The sequence below is a fragment of the Pyxicephalus adspersus genome, chromosome 2 (assembly GCF_032062135.1).
Source record: "Pyxicephalus adspersus chromosome 2, UCB_Pads_2.0, whole genome shotgun sequence".
Classification (NCBI taxonomy): domain Eukaryota; kingdom Metazoa; phylum Chordata; class Amphibia; order Anura; family Pyxicephalidae; genus Pyxicephalus; species Pyxicephalus adspersus.
Window position 1 is genome coordinate 28,307,721 of NC_092859.1, and position 21,136 is coordinate 28,328,856.

A 21,136-nucleotide genomic window follows, 5' to 3' on the forward strand; every position below is an offset into this window, starting at 1 on the left:
GGAACCGCAGTCCAAACTCATACATGCAGCTGTGACAATCAGTGCGCTGGGTAAAGACCTCTCATTTTAAAGCCTTTGTATAGATAGGTAAATGCATTCATGCTTTCTGCTAGCTTTTGATATCGGTCTGGGGCTTTTCTAAATTCCATATGGGTTCCTTCATGCACTTTACATGCATCTAACCTCCTCCTGTCTTGCTTTTGACCTCCTTCTCAGGTGCCCTAAGCTGCTTTTGAATTCATTTGACCCGCAGCAGCTTGTGAGGTTATCTTTAAATACCGTAATTCCAGCGTTTATTTGATGTTTCTCTTGCAGTTATTTGGATGTCTGATAAATAAACTAGTAATCCTTCCCTGGAGAATTCTGCTCTCGATCCTGTCTGCTATAAAAACACCATGTTTGTTTAATTTTTTTGTTGGTGTTTACTGTGTGTCTGCCAGTAAAGAGAAGCTGCATGGGACAGTTTTCTAGTTTTCTACTTCTTGTTTTCCATGGCATTAAATAAATCATGCTTCAGCCTCCAATGTAAATGTCTCTGGTGTTCATATGACTATTATAGGTGGGCAGTTTATTAGCAGCAAGCGGAGGGTACACCAGCACTTATTCATGTAATGAAGCCTGTATAGCAAAGGCCTGTGCACGCGGACCCCAAACTGTTTCCAGCAACAGATTCAAACTTGGTCAACAATGGTTGAAAATTTGAATCCAATGGCTACAAATTATTTATGACATTCCTTCTCTGAGACTTATTTAATAAAGAAAAGTCTAAATTGTGTCTGTCTTCTGTGTTCTTTCACATCACTTGTAGTTAGGTAAACAGATTTTTGCAGGGATTTAAAGCTCACACATTTTATATTCCATTGATATAATTATAACAATTACAGTATTCTCCCTAGAAATATTTTTAAGCTGGTTGGGAAAAAGCCGTAGCTGGGTGGCCGCTCTGTATTGTGACCCAACTTTTCAGTTACCACCCAAACAGCCGAATGGTTGCTGAAACATGCCGGGTGGTGCGTCCAGCTAAAAGGGGCTGAGAGAACACTGAATTAGAAACCGAATAGCTATGAGCTGCTTAAAGAGCTGTCTAGTATTCAACATGTGCAAGCCACCATGAAAGTCCTTCCTAAGAAAGGATGACAGTGATCTGTCCCCGTCTCCTAATTGTGCTCCTTTAATGTCACCCGGTCACATATGGTGAACACTGCAAGCTCTGAATTTCTATCCTTTTGCGATTCTGTGTTGTCACCCCGTTAGTGCTTGTGGACTGCAGAGCAACTACAGAAGATCAGCTGCACTGTAATAAACATTGAAAAAGAATGTAATATAATAATAGAAACAGTAATTTAACCCAATACATTTTCAGCTTTATATCTACTTTACCTCACCCTCATTCATATCCCCATACATGAAATGTCAGTGTTTGGTGGACTGACGCTTAAAATGATTACAAAATGCCCTTTTTTATTTATCCTGTATTTTTTTTATTTAAAGTGCATTTTTCTCATTTTAGGAAATATCAGTTCTGAATTTACAAAAGCATTCTCTTGTATTTGCATTGCAACTGATCATAGAACATTGTTATTTAATTCTTAGTTTTTGATTTGCAGATAACACTGATACAGCAGTAATTGGTGATAACTGAAGCTTGTTAAACCCCATTCTCCTTAATCACCAATATCAAGCAGTGTTGAGTCTACATCCCTGGGGCTTCTTGGCTGCAAGGCTTGTGCAGAGCTAAGACTGCTGACCAACAAGTAAGTGCTGAGTTATGCCATGGGAAAAGCTGCCACTGGATGGACGTTATCATGTATGTTCGGTCACTACAGACAAAATCGTTTGGGGAAAGTTTTTTTTAAAGTTAGGTTTACACCTGTCCATCACTGTAGAACAAATTATACCTTTGGCTCCATCTATCAATCCAACATTCCAGGATTAGATCTTTTTTTTAAAAAAGTTTTTTTTTTCCCAGCTGGGTCCAATTGAATTTAAAAGTAGTAGTCACAAGACTGAAATTAAACCTTCTTCTACTGGGTTATTATTTTATCAATGTAGCCTGATGTATATGTGTGTTGCCATTCATTCCAAGATTCAAACCAATCTACATTTACGGTATCAGCCCTTAAGAACAGCACAACGTAGGTATGGAAATGTTAATGCATTGCTCAGGCAGCCCTTCAGCTCAGATATGTTCAGGCTTGTTCAGGATCCATTCAATTGGACAATAATATAAACAATCAGCAAACAAAGAAAACACATTAACAACAGAGTGTAAATGCGCCCCAAACTATTTTTATTTGTGATGTTTTATTTCGTTGTTAATAGATGACACCTTTAGCCCAGGCATAGTGGTGTTCAGGGCATTGTATCGTAATTTATATATACTTTACAGTAGTAGTTACAGTATGCTTTCATAGCCATGTTTTCTGTATCACGACAAGGGTGTTATGTGGGAATGGTGATACTTGCAGACCCCTTTATGTACATAAAGCCAAAGCAATGGTGCTATTGAGTCCTATTTTGCTCAGTAGAAAAGTCTTGCTTAGGCTTATATAAAAGATGCACACTCGCCACCACAAGCCCTTCATGTGTAGAATATAAAACCGTTAGAGACAGTCTATAAAGTATGCCAATAACAGATGGTCTCTCCATAGGATTGTAAACTTTACAGATGCAAGGGTTAAACATTTCAAAAAGGACCCTGAAGGTATGTCTGTGTTGACGCGTTTTTAGTGTTCATACACAGTGCAGAGTTCTTAAGGGTTTTTAATGTCTTTTTATCTTTTAGTACAAAAAGTTTAGTTTAGTAAAAAAATTTCAAGTGAGCTCCGTCCATTCATAATAAATGGCCTGCCAGATAACACAAAAATAGTGGACATGGATTTACAATTAATGTGTCCTGTGATGTAGTGAAACATACATACATTTAGGTGTAAAAGGAATGTACATTGCATTGTCATATTTGTGGATGTACCAAGATTGTTTTCTCTGTGTTTAGCTTGTGTGATTATATTTCATAATGCTTTGTAAGGTATATTTTTAAATATATTTGACAAATGCACAGGGAAAAAATAAAATGAGAACCCCCTCACATTTGTCCGGTGCAATACCACACATTCTAATATGCTTTAATTGCTGGTCAAATGTGTTCCATTAAACCAGTTTTGAAATCACTTCCAATCCATTCTGGTGCACTGAAACACACATATATTTATGTTCACTTGTGTGGTATGACGGGGTGCCATACAAAACAACACCTTAATTGTGTGTTTTGCACTGCAAAAACATACATTTTACCAAGCTTGGCTGCAAACTTAGGTTTAAATTGGGTTTTAGTTTATGTTTATGGAAAAATGCAGCAAAACAGCATTGAAGACCAGCTGTGAAATGTATGTGTAAAACTGGAGTCACAGGAAGTGATTGGATGTTACCATTATTTATTCTTTTCATTATTAGCCAGTATTTTATATAGTGCTGACATATTACACAGCACTGTTTAAAATCCATAGTCATGTCACTAGTTGTCCCTCCAAGGAGCTTACAATCTAATGTCCCTACCATAGTCATATGTCATTAATAAAGTCCAGGGGGAAACCAATTAACTGAACTGCATGTTTTTGGAATGAAATACAAGTACCCAGAGGAAATCTATGCAAACTCCATGCAGATTGTGCCCTGGCTGAGATTTGAACCTGGGACTTAGCACTAAAAAGGCCAGAGTGCTAACCTCTGAGCCACCGCTAAATTTCAGAATGGCAGCTACTTTTGGCACTGGTGCTATGCAAGTGGGCAGACCTTCTTTCTGATGCTATTATTTTCCCATTTTACAGCCAACCATAGAAACACACAGTGTAATCCAAATCAAGCTGGACAGTCCCATTGCTAAAGAAGTGAGTAAAGCTGTAATAATCATAAAATGCATTGTAAATATTAGTGAAAGAATTCAGTTTTCTTAACACCTATTCCTATTCTGATTCCTAAAAAGCTCAATACAATGTATTTTCTAATTAAGAAATAATTTGGGTGAATGGGGAATCAAGTGGGTCAAAGCATTTTAAATCTTGTGCTGCCCGCACTTGTAGCCATTTTCCAGTAATTACAGCAATCTTTCATTTGTTAGCACAAAGCAAGTTAATAAACAAATATTGGGAACCCACAATTAAAATAGATGTAAACTTAATAACTAAATTCTCAAACAAGTGTTTGAGTAGTAAACACTGTTAATTCAACTTTACTTCCATTGAAAACTAAATTGAAATTGAGATCGAAATATCAGACATTTGAGGGATTCAAGTAGCAGTACGCTTTATCATTGATAATGGGGTTTGGATGTTGCCAGTCATCTTGGGGAGTTTCCACGTTTCCTGTTGCTTTCTCCTTAATATAAAGGGAATAACTAATCCATCGTTCATGGCTTCCTGGGTATAATAGGTGTGCAGGCTAGAGAACATTGGCTGCATACACACATCAAATTATTCTCACCCAAGATGAAATATCTTGCTCAACGGGTGAGTACAACCACTCCCCCGATGTTGTTAATTCATCTGTACTGGTGTATCAAATAATGACTGATCAGGTACCTAAAATTATGCAGGTCAATGGAGGAGAGCACAGCAGGGTGCCACTCACTCCTCCTTCCCTCTTCATAGAACAGCGCTGTGTGCTGACTCATTTCATGTGTGCTGACTTCATCTTTTACTGGATATGATCATGAAACATAATTTTCAGCAACTTTTATCCCAAGTGTGTACATAGCCTTTGTGTATGCAAAGTGGAAATCGCTCATAATGTGCACAGCAAGTGTGCAGACCTGGGAACTCAGCTCAGAGATAGTGGAAACCGCTCATAATAGAAACAGCAAGTGTGCAGACCTGGAAACCCAGTGCAGGGATGGTGGGAGTCTCTCAGTACACAGACGCAGTTACTCAGCACTGTGATGTTAGCTTTTAATAGAGGGCACAGCAGCTACGCATATCCAGGAACTCCATACTGTAATCTAACAAATAGACGCTCGGAGAGAATAAAAAATCTGTTAGATGGATTAACTCTCTAGTTTGGGTGCTCTGACCCTTTAATTGTAAGCATATGCACTCTTTAAACAGGTGTAGGTACAGCATGCTTACTGTTTGAATGGACCTGTTTGATGAGGGAAGCAGCAGCAGCAAGAAGGGAAAACGTAGAAAGGGTTCAGGAACGGTTTCCACCAGGAAATGTCCAGAGCGACCTCCAAACACTTCTTCCATCATTCACCTCATCCATCAGCTGGGTCAGATTGTATTTCCTTATCCGAATAAGCAAGCTACAAGGGTAGGTGGTGTCTACTTTGATTCCGGTTATGAATGACTAAACATAATTGACATATCTAAGGAGCCTACTGCATGGTTAAAACTCCTCAATCTTCTCCCCCTCCCTGAACCCCTTCATTTCTGCATAATACACTAACATAGCACAACACTAAGCTATGCAGCAGTTTGCAGTAAATGTGAGTCTGGGCACTGAGATTAGTCTGGGGGAGTGTCTATGACAGCCTGGTCTCATAGTAAGTGATTAGGAGAGGCTCTGCATCATTCACTCTGGAAGACCAAGGACATCTAGTGGTGGAGTGGAATCACTGCAGAGGGGAGCACCATAGAAAAGGTGAGTATTGTTGACAGAGCTGCTTCTTTTCCTCCTTGATGCTGCTGATGGACTTTAAAAACAAATCAAAGCTACAGGAAAGCATAAAGCTTTTGTCTTGTTTCTAAATATGATGTCTATGTAACCAAACACCTAGGGACAGTCTACTGTTTTTGTGTTTTCGTTTTTTTTAGTTTTGGCTTTAATGAAATTGTGTTCTGAGTTATCAGCCTTAAATGACTGATAATTTGAAATGGTAGATGTCCTGGTTTGCTTGTGACTTTTTTTCTTTCTTTTTAGGATCAGGTATTGAATCAGACCAAAGCCTACATAATGGAGCTGGAAAACACACTGGATTCCCTGCTGAAGATGAAAGGTGGGAAGTTGTCTTAACTTCTAAACAGGGTTATATGGCTTAAGACCCTTTATATATGAAGTTTACATATCAAAGTATTGTGGACATTATCTGTTCACTGTGTCTGCTTTTTTGTGTTTGGGTTGAAACAAATAAAGGATGGATGTGTAACTTCTATGCTGTGGCTAGACATTACACATTATAGACTCCAACTCAGCAGTACCTTCCATGAACAAAAACCACTCCACCTTTTGTGGAAGTGTGGAAGTTGTGAAAGCTAGCGGCAGTACATAGCCAGTGTTTTTTGGTTAATTATCTTGAAGTTCTCAGGTGATTCTGAGCAGGTACCTGGCATTTAGTGGAGCACCCTTATAACTCTGCAGCATGGAAATACCAGTCTTTAGGCTTGGTATTGAGAAGAACCATGCATTACTCCTAAAGTGTATGTAAACCCTAACAATAAACTTTAATAAGTTTTATTTACCATCAATGATCTGTTTAATATATAATTGAAAGTGTTTGGTATATTAGTTTAATAAGCTCAAAACAAAATACATGTTTATATTGTCAGAAATCAAGTGTTCTCCTGCACTATTTTGTTCTTTGTTATTGGTCCTAAGTTACCCAGCGTGAACTAAACAACACTTTCTGCTATGTTAAGAACATCATAAAAGAGGTTTGGGTTTTTTTTTCAGTCCTAACTTTATATCCTAGAATGATAATGCTTCTCCTCCACATACACAGTATAGGGAGTCAGCATTGTTGCAATAGTACAAGATCCTTGTTTCTATAAAATAAAATACAAAAGCATATGCAACCTATAGAACTTATCACCCAAGCATTGGTAAGCTGCAAAATTGACATATTTATGTTCTTGGCCTGAGATATACCTTAAGATCTCTGTGTAACCTTTCCAGATTTGAGCTAAATACTGTTTTTAAGACTATAAAGATGCTTAAAGTTTGTCAAAATGCTTTGACAAAGCTTGTGGTACACACTGCTGCTATGTAATCTGAAGTCCATGTGAACAAGGTCTAAAAGTGCTTTCAGTGACCTACTTATTTACATGGTGTTACAGGTTGTGTAAGTTTCAATGTTGGGGAATACCATCAGATCAAGGGTGGCCATTGATAATCAGTTATTTGTAACATCGCTTATGAAACTTTGTTTCTGGCTCCAAGCAGTTTTTGTGGGTCAAAAATTTAAATGGAAGACTTTTGATTTTCAACTGCTGGTTAGGCTGCTCACACATCATAATATTTTTCCCCCATGGAGGGTCGCGTTCAGGTGAGAATCTGACATGTGTAAAGCGGTCCCCAGACATCCTTCATTTATCAGTCCTGGAGGATCAATAAATTATCAGTCATGTACAACTGCTATGTATGTCAATAGAGGAGAGCACAATAGGGTGCAGTTTTCACGTCATCCCCCCTTCCAATGAACAGAACGGACGTTGCCTGAATAGCTATCGCGAAATCTTGTTTTCAGTGAAAGATATTGGATGTGTGTACATCACATAAATGCCTTTGTTGCGGTGTTGATGAGAAGAATATTAATTCTCACTATTTCAATTATTTAACAGGTTACTTTATGCTAGAGGATAGCGAATGTAGCCATCTGAAGGATGTCAAGGAGGAATACAGGCAGAAGAATTTTTGTCATGAGCAAGGGTATGAAATCAAACTTCTTAGCAGAACTCAACCATCTTCTCTGTGACTTATCCTTCCTCATGCCTACAGCTAAATGGTTTCCAGAAACTTTTGCTAATACCTATTAAAATGAGGTTGTCTTGCCTTGATTGCTCCTATGAATGCAGTCTTCAGTCAGGGTCTTTTAAATCAAAGTGTGACCACCACACTCGCCTTCTCTCCAGCAATTCTTAAAAAATTGTGAATCGTGAAAAGGTTCTTCCCTTTTTTGTATCCCCCCCCCTCTGCTGACACATCCCAAGCAGCTGCCTCTGAATGGACAAGGATGCTTATGTAATTGCTTGTCAGATTTTCCTGCAGCAGAGAAAAATTCATGATGTACATTTATTTCACCAAACAAACTGCTGCAAGGATTAACCTCTTGCATAAATCCTAACAGAAATCACTTTAACCTGAAATCTCACCATGGAGCAAAGTATGTAAATTCACAGTGGTATTCATTAAACATTAACACGGTGTCATTTAAATAGATGGTGTGATATCCTAGCTTTAACTGTAGGACTACCTTTGCAAAATGATCCATCCATGCACAACCCTTTCAGGACCAGAGGTCATTAATGATTTGATGCCCAGGCCAAATTTAGTAGATGGGATCTATTTTTAAATTATTTCATTCAAAACTTACAAACTTTTGGATTTATAGTATATGACATAAACAGAGAAACACCTCCATGTCTGCAGGCTAAAGTCTTTTTATGTCAGGACTGAATAGAATCAGTATATCATACCTGAACGTGAATAAAATCCAATAGGTTTGGAGTTGTCAGTGACAGCAATTCAGAGCCACCAGTATGCAAAGTGTTGGCTCAGAAAGGGACTAAGAAACAATTTTTAATAGAAAGACAATATGCTGAGTATCGTAATCCTGTCTGTAATATCTGATGTTTAACTGTTAGGGGCGCTGTTACTAACACCGCAGTAACATCTGACAGGGAGCCATTATCTTTGGATCATCAGTTGAATTTTGAAATGAATCCTGAAGAGGTAGAAGAAGAAATGCTGATTGACAGTCCGCAGACATCAGAGCCTTTGTACTCCCCAGATCTTATTGAATTTGAACGGTAAAAACAGTGTATTTGTTGAACAGTTATTATAGCTAAAAATGTATTTATATTTGTATTTTTTTTTTTTTTTTTTGCTTAATCTTAAATGAAATTAGACTTCTCCGCTATATATACTGTACCAATGTAGCCAAAGCTACTTATAATCAAAAATGTACATTTAGTTTAATATCCACAGATGTTATGGTTAGGTGAATAAATAAGCTAAATTTAAGACAAAGCATTGACCATATAATCTATGCTAAAGAATCCTTGGAGCAGAGTTAGACAGAGCTCGCCCACCAACAGCTCTGCCTTACCTGTATCCTTATAACTCTTTTCCAATGTCCTTTTCATCTGCACAGATCTTAAGCTAGGTACACACTTCCAATAATTATCGTTAGAAAACGAACGATTGCAACTGATCAACGATTATGCACGATTATATTTGAATGATCGTATTGTGCACAATTCTGTACATGCTGTAAAGGTATGATCGTTCAAATATAATCCCCCAATAGTGTACACACGCTAGATACAATCGTTTGAATGATTCAGGGAGTGACATGTAAAGGAGAAAGTGTACTGCAGAAACATGCACGATCACTGAATGACCGTACACACGACAGATAGCGAACGATCGTCGGCCAATCAGATCCACCGTGACCGTCGTTCATTTCCAACAACAGTCCTCATTTATTGGTCAGTCGTTGGTCACCTTTTTTGTGAACGATTTTCGGCCGATCAATCGTTCGTTTCCAACGATAATTATTGGAAGTGTGTATGCAGCAGTAGAATTGAAGGGGGATGAACACAGCAGGGTGCAGCTCCCTCATTCTGCCCCCTTCCTTCTCCATAGAGCAGAATGGAGTTATGTGTACAGCATTCATTAGTTCATCTGTCAGTCTTTTCTCACTGGAAAAGATACAATAATTGAAAATATGTATGCCGCTTTACCGCATGACCTTGTTATCCTAATCCTGATACGAGTTTCTGGATTTAAACGTTAACACAAAATGCTAAGTTAGCTGGGGGAAAAAAATTATCTCCATGCCATTTATATATTGTACAGGTAGTCCCAGGTTACATACGAGATAGGGACTGTAGGCTTGTTCTTAAGTTGAATTTGTATGTAAGTTGCAACAGGTACAATTATTTTAATAAATGCAATTAGGACAGATGTTTTCTCAACATATTATTAGGCAGTGTGGTGTCAGTTACTGTATAAAATCCTCACTGTGAGTTAATCACAAAGAAAGCACAAAAAATAACTTTATGGAGCCTAGACTTTCATTCATTTTTTGGAGCAAGGTGTGCTTTTTATATGCAAAAAGAAACAGCTGCAGAGTTTGTCTTTGTCATTAAAGAGTTACAAGAGCTTGCAGAAGAGCTCAGTCCTTAAAATCACCCACAACCTCAGCTGGGTTTAGCAAAAGATTATTAAATGCAATTAGGACAAATGTTTGTCTCAACATATTAGGCAGCATGGTGTCAGTTACTGTATAAAATCCTCACTGTGAGTTAATCACAAACAAAGCAAAAAAAAATCTTTATGGAGCCTAGACATTCATTACTGTCTGGAGCAACAGTTACAAGAGGTTGCAGAAAGAGCTCACCCCCTAAGATCACCCACAACCTCAGCTGTGTTTAGCAAAACATTTCTTCTTCAAGTCATGCAAACCACCCACCTCCCCCCATCAAGCCTCCATTCTGCACAGGAGCAAGCCCCGTTCGTTCGTATCTAAGAGGTGTCCTTATGTCGGATGTCCTTAACCCAGGGACTACCAGTACACTGCAAAAATTCTAGCAGATTGCATTACATATCCAAACAGTTCTTTACTGCCAGTATTGCTGAGATGCAGAGTCACTGTTGGAAAGGTGAAACAGGGTGAGCTGACCTGTTGAGTTAATGTTGGAAGAGGTGGCAGGGTGAGTCGATCTGTTTAATCACTGCTAGGTAAGGGAAATTTCTGAAACAATGCATTGAATGACTTCTTGTACAATTCATTTTTTAACAATGCCTGCAGGTACACAGGTAAGTGAGGACTTGGTTTAAAGATATTTAGTGCATGTTAAGATTAGTTTTGAAATGCCCATAGCCTGCACACAAATGTAACATAAACTTCATACAATCTTCTGAAAGAGGTGGTGAGACTGTTATAGGGGCATAGGGATTCTGGAAAAAAGTTAGCAAATAGGCTGGACACATGTGGCACATTGCTTGCAAATGACATGAAAAGCGATACGTTGCCTATATTCATTTAATTGTTGTTGTCATTGTTTTGTTGCAGGTACTTGCATTTCTATAGGCAGACCATGGATATGTTGACAGAGAGCCAGATTGTTCCTTCAGAGCAGGTTGCACAACCTGTAGTGTCCAAAGCCATCTCTAACCTGTGGCAAGACCTTAAGCTGGAGGGGGGTTTCAACAACTGGCAGAATGGTATCCCCCAAACTCAGAGTTCACACAGCTTTTGCGGGTTCCCATCTGACCTAGGCTACCCTGATAGGGGTGCGATAGACAACTCAGCGGGGAGCCAGGAGGCTTCAGGCTCCTTCCTGTCCTCCACCCCGGAAGAGGTAAATGAAAAGATCCAAACAATCAAAGAAATGTGAACCCTCACTTAATGACATTAATCACTGCTATACCTCTCCGAGGTTATAATGCCTTAGAATAAGCTCTTTGGAGGGTCCTGCTGTGGGTACCTGGCTTATACAGGATCTGTCCCATATAAAACAACAGTGGCACCTCAGTATAAGTCCGCTGTGGAATAAGTCCAACTTGGTATAAGTCCTGTTTGGACATGAAAATTTTTGTTTGGTATACAACTTTTGTGCTTGGAACTTGTATGGGTCAAATTGAGTCATAACACCGCGTGCTTCACATATTTACCTCTCTCGAGACAAAGCCACAATTGCACATGAGTCCGCTAGTTGCTACCATTCATTTAACAACCCGTGCTATACCTCTCTGTGAATTACATAAAATCTCCTCCCTTCTCAGCACCATCCTAGTAGGCACTCTACTCTTCTCAGTAAGGTAAAGGGAGGTTAAATTTTAATTTATTTCATCTGATTGCTTTTGTATTTATGTATTTCAGTATTAAGCAGTGTTTAAATTTTCTTTACAGCCCCATCAATGTATAATATGCCAATAACAATAGGATTTTTTTAATGGGAACGGATTTATCATTTTCCTTTTATTTCTTATGGGAAAAAAATAGTTTGGTATAAATCCTAGGATCTGGAATGGATTAAGGACTTATACCAAGATACCACTGTATCTAATTTTGGCCCTCTTTTTTGTTTTTGTTTCTGTGTTCATTTGTTTTTTTCATCATCGATTACAAAAACCTCCTGCTGCATGCAACTCGCCCCCTCTGACGTATTTCTCCCTCAGAGCTCAGCTCTTTTTCAGAGGGGAAACTTTTGGAGGAGTGTTGTGTCTGGCAGGAAGCTTTTGTACGTTTAAATCAAGTTGTATTGTTTGAATAAAAAAGGAGGGACTGTGCTAATTTGGCTTTTTTTCTGTGTGCATGTACCTGACATTGTTTGTTTTAATCACTATTGATTATAGCGATTGACACTCTTTTTTCATTTAAATACCTGATGGATCATTGGCTTTGCTTTGGGTGAAGACTAAACCCTCACATAGGAGACCTCATGCTGAAGTCTTGGGGGATGGTGGAATGTTTAGTCCAACAGCTTATAACTAAGATTTTAGTTTTAGGTGGACTTACCTTTGATCCTAAAACTTAAACTTACAGTAATTGTAAAATGGTGTAATATTTGCTCAACATACATCCTTACAGTATTTTGGTAGTGTAGTGCCATTAGAAAAAAATTAATCTCTGGATGCTTTCTATTTTCTGTCACCGCTAAGGTTCTGGTTGAAGATGCTTTTGAAGTTGCTTCAAGTTTTCTGGAATACACTGCAATTCAGACCTCCTCCAGTTCCAGGTATAGAGCCACATATACATAATACACATGCCTTTTAAAGTCCACTTTGCAAATGTATGATTTAGGCAGCTGGTCATTGGAGAATAGGACAGGTGATGTCCCTTCTGCAATAACAATTCTTACCTGCCTGATCACCACCCAGCCTGTCAAATTTTACTGGGAATCTCCTAACACTGTCCCAAAATATATATTCTGAAAGCAGAGACCCTGTAGAATAGAATGATTGTAGTGGCATTTTTTATGTCACACAATGTTTGCACTACGGTTTATGAAAATTAAATTTTATAACTGGTGTAAGTACCGCTCACTGCCACCAACTGTCAAATCTGCAGGTGCTGGTACTTTAAGGGCTAGTGCTGTGGTAAGGGTGACCGAGCAGCTTACAAGGTGTCAGCTCCTGGGAGCTACTCCTGAACCTACCCTTAAGACCTTTATAATATAATTTATAATATGAAACCCTGTGTTTAATGATAATATATTGAGTACAGAAACAAATCCTTTGTGATTTGTAAATCTGTTTTATATCTGAAGGTCCTGCAAGTAACAGCACCTAATGTGCAAGCTAAAAACACTTGAGATGCCAGTCTGGTCTGCAGGAGAAATGGGCAGACCAAGAGCAGCATGCACGACACATTGACATTGACAACACTTCTGGTAATTGATAGGTGGTGGGTTAGCATTGTCATCCTGTAAAAGGAAGTGCTGTCACTATCTGAATCACACCAAGGATGATGCAGATACATGCAGATTGCAGAAACACAGTAGCCTTCTAGAAATCACCCCTCTGATTGCTTTGCATTAATAAAAGTTAAAATCTGATTGTTGTTATGGTATATTTCATTTGTTAATCTCCCTTAGCACCTGTCTAACTTTTTGCTTTTTTCAAAGCTCATTATCTGAACCAATCCTGTGGGACAGCCCTCAAGGAAACCTCTATCTGTACCAGCAAGTGTATGACTTTCTGAGGTCCAGGCTGTCCTCCTACATTCAGGTATAAAAATCACTGTATTTTTTATAGTCCTTTGCAGGTAAAGTGTAATGTTGTTTGGTCAATTTTATATTTAACATTGATTCCAATGTTTTATTTTTAAAGATTTTATTTTTATGTATTTATTGTACTCTTGTCTTTACGAGTAAAGACTGTCCTCCCATCCTAAAAAAAATACTGTTCTTATATTATTTTTAGCTCAGTGTTGCTGATGGACCATGTCAATTCTATGGAGTACACTTATACATTTTGCGTCTATGGATTCGATCCTATTTTTAAATGTAGGCTATTGCTGGCTGGCCAACTTTTATGATTATTGTAAAGCCCCGGAACTTGGAACATAGTATTGTCACCAAAATTACTTGACCGTGGGAATAGGTAGTCAGGAAACAGGTGCAAAGAAGCAAAAAAGAACTTTTATATGGCAATTAAAGGGGTAATTAGTACTCCATTTGTATCCCAAAAGGTTTTTTCACACTTTCATACATTTTACTGATTGAAAACCTATTGCATTAAATTGGGCGACAGTTGTAGAACAAAGTAATACAATATTTTACACATCTTACAATGGTAATGTTACTATTAATTTACATTGTATTATTTTGTACTACAATATTCACCCAGCCCATTATAATTGAATAAGCTTCCACTTAGTAGAATGTATGAATGTTTGAAAGTGTCATGTAAGACAAAAACTTATTGGGATGCTAATGAAGGACATTTAGATTCTAATTACCCTATAGCTCCCATGACCATGAACCCCTCAGCAATTTGGTGACAATACTATGTTCAGGGGCTTTGAAATTAACATAAAAAGAGGGAAAGGTAAACTTAACAAGGAAAACAAATAAAATGGAATAAATAGGACAAAAAATATAAATAGAGCCCTATGTGTGTTTGCATGGCCACCTGTAGTTTTTTTCAGTGGTGCATTTCACAAAATGACAGCATAGGACCCCAGTTGGGAGATGGTAATAAAGTGTTCTCACACCATAGCAGGAAGTGCCTGAATAAAGACCTTCAATGCAGGATCACCAGGTATCATAATGAAAGCTCCAAAATGACAAATGTCGAAAACATCTTTTGAAATTTCAATAGTATGTTACAGCCTGATTTGAGATTTTGCTGATTGCTTTTTGAGCTGCTTTTAACTCTTGCTCTCTTTATCTGTATTCAAACTTAAAAAATAACATTACCCATTGATAAGCCACCCAATTCGCTGTGTCATCCTGAAAAGATGCTTCTCCAAGCTATGTTATAGCTTAACATCCCCCAGTCAGGAAAGTTAATCAGCTGACTTGGAAATGATCCACTTCCGTTGCACAAGACTAGCAGAGAGAAACTTTTATCTTTGTACAAGTGACTTCTTCTGATTTATGAATTAAGGACTCTGTAATACAAAGTACAAATACACTTCATATAAAGTTTAAAAAAAAGTCCCTTCAAAAGAAAAAATGCCTTCTAGGTAGATTCTGGGTAGATTATGATGTTACTTTGAATGTTCCAGGTGTTGCACCTGCGAAGTCCTTTACATATCCCATATTGAATGAGAGAATGGGCCTGCAAACCTCCAGGGGAACCAGTCCTTATGCAGAGGGATATTATTATGTCTTTTCGGCAGTCAATGGTGAAGTCATCTATGATCCTATGCTGACCAAAATCAAAAAAGTTTAAGGGGCATTTCACATCTACGCACTGAGAAGTTTTAACAGTTTCCCACTCCATTCAACACTTTAAAGAAAAATACAAAATGTGAGGTCCCATTTAGACTTCTGCATTGTATTAAGACAGGAATCAAACATATTTGTGTCATGTAGTGCTTTTTTAAAAAAATTTTTTTATTCAAGGTTGTACAATTATACAACGGTATACATAACAAAGTTACAGAAGTATGCAGAAACACAATGTTTAAACATTCCATTAAGAATTCAGTGTTTACAGTAAATCCAAAATCAGTTACCAGTTCGTAATATCTGTCCTTTTATAGGGTGAGATTGAATCTCTATGAATGATACCCATATCTCAAAAAATTTTATCCAAGAAGGCCTAAGCAATCTAAGCAATTTTAAATACATGGTCCAGCTTTTCTTCAAAAACCTGTAATGTAGGTCTGGATCCAACCATTAATGCAGTATTGTTTTTTTAGCCACTAGCTAGAGATAGAGATAAGAGATAATGGATAACAAAGCATTGCTTCCCCTAGTTATTCATGCTCTCTATTAAGAGTACATAATTAACCAAAAAGGGGGTAACTGAACGCCAGAACAGTTGGACAGTTCCAGCTCATGTATACATTTAGGACACTTAGAAGAGGGGTTATAACCCATAAGCTATGGACGGTGCAGGGAAATATATACCCTGTGAAACACCCTAGGGGTCATCTACCTATACATAGCTGATGGCAGGACTGTCAATACCCTGAAAAAGGCTGTGAGAATATCCATTTTCGTGCATGAACGTTCGTCGTTCGTTTTCCAACGATAATAATTGGAAGTGTGTACGTAGCTTTATTCATGCTCTCTATAAATCAATTGTACCTAGGATTGCCCACTCAGGGGTTAAGAGTACATAATTAACTAAAAAGGGGGTAACTGAACGCCAGAACAGTTGGACAGTTCCAAAAGGCATGATGTATATCTGCCTGCTCATGTATACATTTAGGACACTTAGAAGAGGGGTTATAACCCATAAGTTATGCACGGTGCAGGGAAATATACCCTGTGAAACACCCTAGGGGTCATCTACCTATACATAGCTGATGGCAGGACTGTCAATACCCTGAAAAAGGCTGTGAGAATATCCATTTCTGATTTAGTAGGTAAGTGGTCCGACTATTTAACAAGGCCTTTTCTCCTGATAAAGTCATCTATTTTGAAGTGCTTTGTAATTGAGAATGACATATCATAGGTTGTAGTGCGCTACACTAAAAAAAGGGCTGTGCAGATTTTTCAAAATTGATAAGCTGTTTTACTGCAGTGGAAGGTAACTCGTGCAGTAATTCACCAAATGGCACTGAACAGATCTGAGCTTAAGGAGTTATAGTTTAGCGGTCAGACTCACCCTAGCTAGCGACAGTTTCTTTTATTTTATTTTTTTTAATGTTTATGTGCAACCTGTGTATAATGCATGTTTGCTTTTTCAGACATCTGCCCCACAGTTTGATTATGAGATGGCACGCCTAAGATGTACCGAAACTTTTGACGATGAAGACGACCTGTGATTATTTAAAGAACTGCGCTGAGAGGCGTCTATTCAGGAAAAAGCATCATCAAAACAGCCAGTATCTTGCTAAATGTGATAAGCCCATTGATTCTTAAAATGGGGTTTAATTGGGTTAGTCCTTGTTCAGAATAGCAGTCTGCTGAACACAGCTAGCGGTCTATTTTGGCTTTTTTAAGGCCTGCTGACTATACATCTATGACTGTATCCAGGTCAGTGTGGTTTAGCTTTCCAACATTCTTAAAGACTACAAGAACATAGGATTTGAGGTATTCTATTCCATTCCATGTATTCACATGTTTCAACTTAACAGGTTGTTTTATGTCAAAGTGCCTTAGCGACCTCAAACGGTTCAAGAACACAGCCACTATTTCCACCAACCAAAAAGTTAAATTATTCAGCACCTTCTGTCATGGTAGCAATGGTTGCCACAAAGACAACTAGGATAAATCTTCTGTATGGAGACACAAGGTAATAAAAATAAGAGGGTTCTAACCTGTCCACCAGCCAAATTTTGGCTATACATACAGCCGCAGCGACTTTGTATGTGTCTCTGACCATCCCTCAGTCTTGTCTCATGTTATTTATTCACAAAATGTAGCAGAAAGTTTTAAAACTTTTGTGGTTGACAGATATATATAATATATATATTTATAAAACTATAAGCAGATGTTTTATTGTATTTATACAATGCGTATTTAAAATGGTATTTAAAATTCCTTCTTCAACTGTGATTTTATGAAGAGGGAAGAGGGACATTTTTGAGCTGCTGTGCAGAACTTTTTTTTTTTCTATGTTCTATTAAAATGTTCATCCTTTGGACATTTGGCTTCATTGTATTTTATTCTTTGTGAGTCTGCATGAATAAATAGCTGAAATGGGACAATGAAAAAAAACTTCACATTTTATTATTTATATTGTATTTCTTTTGCCTACGATGTAATGATTAGGGATGAGCGCGCAAATTTATTAAATTTGGTATTGCAGCGAATTTGGCCCTTCTCGCTTACCATACATGTAGGCGAGAACAGCCTTTGTACATTCAGCCGGCGGGACTGAATTTTTGGGACCTGCAAGACCAATCAGGGGAGAGGTCAGAATGAGGCTTGCCCTCATTCCGACCTGTAGTGCCCGGGGATCGCTCATTGACAGGAGGGTTCCCACAGCTGCATTTATGAATGCAGCCTTGGTAATCCTCCTATAGTGAATCCTGGATTTCAGATAATCCCTAGTAATGATGCCATCAGTCTGCTGCAGACAAAAAGAAACATTTTCTCAGTTTCCTTCCCCCCAGTTCCAGCCTAAAATTGTAGTATCCCACAAGGAGAAAGGTAAAGTGGTTACCTATAAGAACAGTCTAATGGAACTGTTTTAACAAGGCCATGTCTGAGTTGGCATCACAGTCCAGGACAGGCATGAGCAAACTACGGCCCTCTGGGCTTTTTAATCCGGCCCATCAAATATTGGTACAAAAGTGTCCACTGGCTAAAAAGGGTGACCAACAACATTGTTCCGATTGAAATGGAATGTAATTTGAATGTATGTTTTTTTTTTACTTTTAGTTAACAGCTTTTACACATAGTTTATATAAGTTCATACAAACACTCTCCATTCATCTGATACTGGCCTGGCTCATCTGTCAAATTTTAAAACTCATTCTGGCCCCTGAGCCACCAAGTTTGCCCACCTCTGGTCTAGGAGGTAAATGGTGCCGTCCTTTTTTGAGAGGAAAACAGATGAAGGCAATATCAGTGAGTATACTGTGATCTGTCTATGTAGTAATAAATACCAGGAAGTGTTATACTAGTACATTTTTTTAGGATGCCAAAATATCATGACAAAAGATAAATAAGTCCGCTCTAAGCAATCTTCACCTTTTTGCCTGCTATGTGCCTCTCCGCCTTGCCAATGTGGTGGAACATGTACCTAGAAGGACACACATTAAGCATATATGTTGCCAAATTCTTCTTTTGAGCTAAAGTCACTGACCTAGTATAAGTATGCTTGCACGGGGAATCTATTCAGTTGTTTGTACAGGTTTTCTTTAATGGGTACCGTGGCTGTAGCAATTGGCAGTCATTTAGCAAGCTTCAGCAATGTCTGATGTTAAGCTACTGCAATTAGGCATTGCTAGATTTGGGGACATTTGAAGGTTTTCGAGAAAGGATGGTAAAGTATGTTCAAAGGTTTCAGAATGTTTGCCTAACTAATGCTGTACAGACAAGTCAAGAATAATTAAGAACTTCATGTATTCAAAAATCTTCACATTTAGGGCATTATTAAAAAAAAAACAATGGGTCTGATTTATTGAAGCTCCGCAAGACAGAAGAAAATAGATTATTATGGGTGAACCCTGGTAATCTAGCAAACCTGGAATGGATCTGGTCTAGAATTATAATGATTTGTCACGTAATTGCAAATGCTTTTAAAGAGATCCATTTCAGGTGTGCTGGATCACAAGGTTCAGCCATGATGGTCTATCTTCTTCAGTCTTAGAGAGCTTTAATAAATCCGGCCCTTTGTGTCCATACAGATTTAAGTGGTATGTTAATGTGTATTATTTAGACCCTTTTTTTTCCCAATACACAACTTTTTTGTATGTTGTATTAGTGCCTTGAGGTGTCATGCAAAACTAATTTCATGGCAACTTTCATGGTTGTTTTAATATATCCCCCACGAAAACTCAATTATGGCTAAACTTTTTATTTGGTGAAATATAAGATTAATTAGTCTTGTGGCTCACAGGTTTCACATTGCCCAGGTGGGTGATCATTTATTCCCAAAACTCCCATAAGCAATACTAATTTCTCTACGACTGCCCACTACATGAGTGGCATGAGGACCTTTTTGTGTAGTATACCCTGCAGACAAAACGTTGAAGTTTTTTTTTTTTTTTTTTCTTTTTTTTAGGGTTTAGCTATACTTTAAGTCGAGCCAATAAAATTAAGAATTTGCATACTTATACTAACATTTTTTTTTAAAAAAGGCACACAGTGTTTTTTCATTGAATATATAACAATATTTTGGGTAGGTACAGACCTAGATAAGGCGATCCCATGCAGTTTCCAATCGCTGTCATCTTGTAAGACTCTCACCACATTGCTGGTTTTTAAAGAGGAATCTAGCTGCCACAGAGGGATCGATTCCCATACATGAGAAAGCGGTAAACGTACCAAATACAGTCTGGAGTTTGACTTTATACAACGGTTGTCTCCAAAACAGCGATATCAATAAAGATAATAAAAAAGTAATATCAAAATAAAAATAAATCCCGTTTACTTTTTTTTTTAGTTAAAAGCTTGACAAGTGATGAGCACCATTTCTGGAGACAATACAGCTAGAATCCAGGGATTTAACAAGTCCAGTTCTTAAGACAGGGCAAAAACATTTTCATGAAGTTTTGATGGATCGTGCTTGTCTCTGTGATCCCAGTCCTGGGTTCTGCAAGGACTTCCACAATGCATGTCTTGTGTTTGCTGGATTGTTTTAATTTCTTCTTTGAAGTTCGAAACTGTTGGAAATTGAGCTTTCAAGCTTTATGAACTAGTTAGCCAGTAGGGAAGTAGTTTTGGGTTTAGTAATTAAGAGGATCTATTAGAGAGGAGTATGGTTCTGCCATTACTGACTTCTATGATGCATCATTATCCCTATTTTATTGTTAGTAAGCTACTGCCCCTGAAAAGTCATGTGTATTTCCAGTGTCCATCACCGGATACATACCTGCTGGTCCCAGATCAGTGGGTAAAGCAAGGATGAAGATGATTTTTTTCTATGAATTTTTAGAACATGAACTTGCTAAAGTGAGCAGGTAAAAGCAACCTCCATATTTTTGCCTTGATGGGTTTATTAACTTACAGTGGAACCAAAAGTAATAATTAAGATCAAGTTCAAAAAAATACTGAAATGAAAATAGGCAAAGTGAGGAGACCTTAGATATAAAAAGTTACCAAAGCTTTTCCTTAAAATTACAAGCCTCATTATCCAAAATAAAAAGAAAAGTTTTGGTAACAGAATAACAGTGTTTTTCAATCAGGAATCTACCGAACTCGAAGTTTCCCCTAGAGCAGCATTTTTCAACCTTTTTACCATGGGGGAACCTTGGAAGATATGCTGAGCTCATGGTACATCAGCTTTATGATCAATGGGAAGAATGCCTTTTTCATAGTTGGCCGGTAGGAAGAATGTCAGATACCAAAATAGATCACTGGTGTCAATGGTAAATGACCTGGGAGGGACAATTTGCTTACCGAAT

General features: G+C 38.0%; 1 protein-coding gene across 3 annotated transcripts; it reads left to right on the forward strand.

Annotated features, from left to right (window-relative positions):
• Positions 1–6: 6 nt before the first annotated feature.
• STRA8 (stimulated by retinoic acid 8) lies at positions 7–17,730 on the forward strand. Of its 3 annotated transcripts, none has more exons than XM_072400175.1 (10): positions 7–1,754; positions 3,828–3,887; positions 5,100–5,304; positions 5,914–5,989; positions 7,551–7,638; positions 8,574–8,738; positions 11,009–11,297; positions 12,601–12,677; positions 13,566–13,668; positions 16,808–17,730. In XM_072400175.1, exons 3-10 carry the CDS (start codon positions 5,128–5,130, stop codon positions 16,883–16,885), a joined length of 1,053 nt encoding a protein of 350 aa, XP_072256276.1. In that variant the 5' UTR covers positions 7–1,754; positions 3,828–3,887; positions 5,100–5,127; the 3' UTR covers positions 16,886–17,730. The 3 variants fall into 3 exon arrangements, with proteins under 3 accessions (XP_072256276.1, XP_072256277.1, XP_072256278.1); XM_072400176.1 differs by having other exon boundaries at positions 8,610–8,738; XM_072400177.1 differs by lacking the exon at positions 8,574–8,738.
• The last annotated feature ends 3,406 nt before the right edge of the window (positions 17,731–21,136 follow it).